Source organism: Glycine soja, chromosome 15, assembly GCF_004193775.1.
Source record: "Glycine soja cultivar W05 chromosome 15, ASM419377v2, whole genome shotgun sequence".
Lineage (NCBI taxonomy): Eukaryota > Viridiplantae > Streptophyta > Magnoliopsida > Fabales > Fabaceae > Glycine > Glycine soja.
The window spans coordinates 31,191,736-31,194,971 of record NC_041016.1 but is presented as its reverse complement, the minus strand read 5'-3'; the positions used below and the strand labels follow the sequence as shown (position 1 = coordinate 31,194,971).

At 49.2% G+C, this 3,236-nt stretch overlaps 1 protein-coding gene across 1 annotated transcript; it reads left to right on the top strand.

Annotated features, from left to right (window-relative positions):
- The first annotated feature begins 420 nt into the window (after positions 1-420).
- On the top strand, positions 421-2,452 carry LOC114386064. The gene is made up of 4 exons (XM_028346070.1): positions 421-1,167; positions 1,372-1,887; positions 1,967-2,046; positions 2,365-2,452. The coding sequence occupies exons 1-4, from the start codon at positions 421-423 to the stop codon at positions 2,450-2,452; spliced, it is 1,431 nt and encodes a 476-aa protein (XP_028201871.1).
- Positions 2,453-3,236: the final 784 nt, after the last annotated feature.

The window sequence follows — 3,236 nt, the reverse complement described above, 5'->3', positions numbered from 1 at the left end:
AGGCTCCGGCTTCGACCCGGCCTCACCTAGCCAACAATGCTCACCTTGGCGCAAGCCCTAATACAGCGAGGAACTTTTCACCAAGACAGGCTCAGATTGGCCATGGTGATTACGGGAAAGATCTTCCAGTCTCCGTTCCCAACATGGTATAACCCTAGCACAACCTGCGCATACCATGGGGAAACCCCGGGCCACTCGGTCGAACAGTGCTTGGCCTTGAAAAGCAAGGTCCAAAGCTTGATAGAAGCCGGATGGTTGAATTTTCAAGAGGAAGGGCCCAACATAAAAACAAACCCGCTTGCCAATCATGGAAGGGGGGCGGTTAATGCCATCGAGGTGAGTAGGTCACACGGGCCAAAACTTTTGAAGGACGTAACGACCTCCAGAAGGTTTATCTAAAAAGCCTTACAATAGGCGGGCATGATTCCCCGCGGCGAGCACAAAGAGGATCCATGTTTAATCCATCCGGGTGTACTGCATGACATGGAAACATGTTCGGCGGTAAGAGATCTATTACAACAAATGATAGACCAAGGCCGGCTTGAGGTCGGCAATGAAGGGGAGGAGGAACAACATGTATACATGCAGTCGGCAGATAAGGAAGGTCCTAAAAAGCCTAAACCCTTGGTAATACACTTCACCAGGGACACGGCTCCCCAAAGACCTCAACACCCCTCAGCAATGTCAGGCAGTAGACCTATTCCGTTTCCTTACGAGAACATCCACGCAGTTCCGTGGAGGTATGCCCCTCCGGGCGGTAGGAAGGAAGAAGCTACTGATATCGGTTCACTATCGGCCAAAGTAACCAATATCACTGGGCTGAGCGGCATGACCCGCAGCGGTCACGTGTTCGCACCCCCTGGCCTACCGATACAGCCCACAAACACTAAAGGGAAAACAAAGGTAATCGAAGGACAAAATGTCAAGGTGATCCCCGCACCGGACGAGGATGTTCCGACGAAGGATTTTGCCGAGGGAAGAGAGGGCTGCAGTAAGAAAGAGGTGTCACTCGAGGAGGTCGGCGAGTTCCTCTGCATTATCCAGCCAAGCGAGTTCAAGGTCATTGAACAACTCAACAAGACACCAGCTAGAGTCCCCCTTCTGGAACTGCTCATAAGCTCTGAGCCTCACCGAGCTTTGCTAGTAAAAGTCTTGAATGAAGCTCACGTAGCCCAAGACATCTCCATAGAAGGCTTTAAGGGGATCGTCAATAACATCACGACCAACAATTACCTCACCTTCACTAAAGAGGAAATCCCCGCCGAGGGGAGAGGACATAACAGGGCTTTACATGTGTCAGTCAAATGCATGGAACACGTTATGGCCAAAGTACTCATCGACAATGGCTCAAGCCTGAATGTGATGCCCAAGAGCACACTGGATAAATTGCCATTTAACGCCTCCCATCTAAGGCCGAGTTCCATGGTGGTCCGTGCCTTCGATGGCAGCCGCCGAGAGGTAAGGGGAGAGATCGACCTCCTGGTACAGATAGGGCCTCATACCTGCCAAGTTACATTCCAAGTGATGGATATCAATCCGGCCTACAACTGTCTTTTGCGACGTCCATGGATCCACTCAGTGGGAGGCGTCCCCTCCACACTCCACCAAAAGTTGAAGTTTGTAGTGGAAGGACATTTGGTCATAGTATCAGGCGAGGAAGATGTCCTGGTAAGTTGTCCTTCCTCTATTCCATATGTGAAAACCACAGAGGAGTCATTGGAAACGGCTTTCCAATCTTTTGAGGTAGTAGGCATCGCCTCCGTAGATTTCCTCCCTAGGCAGCCCTGCCTGTCTGATGCAGCAATGATGGTGGCCCAGGTGATGTTGGGGCATGGCTATGAGCCCGGAATGGGTTTGGGAAAGAACAACGACGGCAGGACCAGCCTGGTAAGTACCAGAGGAAACCGCGGCAAGTTTGGATTAGGCTATAAACCTATGCAGGCTGACATAAGGAAAAACATCTCAGAAAGGAAGTACAAAGGCCAAGGCCCGCGGTCAGGACAACGAGCCAAAGAGGCGCCGCCATGCCACATCAGTAGGAGCTTCGTAAGTGTGGGTTTAAGACACGAAGGACAAGTCGCCGTGATATGCGATGAGGACTCCCCGAGGAGATCGAATTTGGTTCCAACTAAGAAATTGGCGGGTGGAGGAATGCCCGGACGTTTACGCGACAAGCATAATGTAACCTTTTTTAGCTTTAAAACTCTATAGTCGGGCCTAGACTTTAGGGTTTCCTTTTGTTAAGGCAATATGTCTTTTGTTCTTGAAGTTATAATATAAAGATCTTTCTTCATCTGTTCTTGCACCTCTACCCATTCTCATTCATTTGCATGTTTATTTCCTTGTTACGCTTATACGATACAGATCCAACGACGAGTCCCGCGAAGGTACTAATACCGGGGACCCGACCGTCGATTTTGAGCAAGAAGCAAGTCGGACAGAGGATGAATAGGACGAGGATGTAGGGCTTCCCCCAGAGATGGAGAGGATAATTGCTCAGGAGGATCGAGAGATGAGGATGCATCAAGAAGAGACAGAACTCGTAGACTTAGGAACCGACAGTGGAAAAAGGGAAGTAAAAGTAGGCACAGGTATGACCGCACCCATCCGTTAAGAATTAATGGCCCTGCTGAAAGACTACCAAGACATCTTTGACTGGTCGTACCAAGATATGCCCGGTTTGAGTTCTGACATCGTATAGCAGAGATTACCTCTGAATCCTGAGTGTTCCTCGGTAAAGCAAAAACTGAGGAGGATGAAGCCCGAGACGTCCCTAAAAATAAAAGAAGAAGTAAAGAAACAATTTGATGCTAGCTTCTTGGCTGTTGCTCGGTACCCGGAATGGGTTGCCAACATTGTGTCATTCCTTAAGAAGGATGGGAAGGTACGAATGTGTGTGGATTATCGGGACCTAAATCGAGCCAGTCCCAAAGACAATTTCCCTCTGCCGCACATCGATGTCCTCATGGATAATACAACCAATTTCGCTTTGTTTTCCTTCATGGACGATTTCTCTGGCTACAATCAGATAAAGATGGCGCTAGAGGATATGGAAAAGACCACCTTCATCACCCTGTGGGGGACATTCTTCTATAAGGTGATGTCCATTGGGCTCAAGAACTCTGAGGCAACCTATCAACGGGCTATGGTGGCTTTGTTCCAAGACATGATGCACCGTGAAATAGAAGTCTATGTAGACGACATGATCGCCAAGTCTAAAACCGAGGAGGAACACC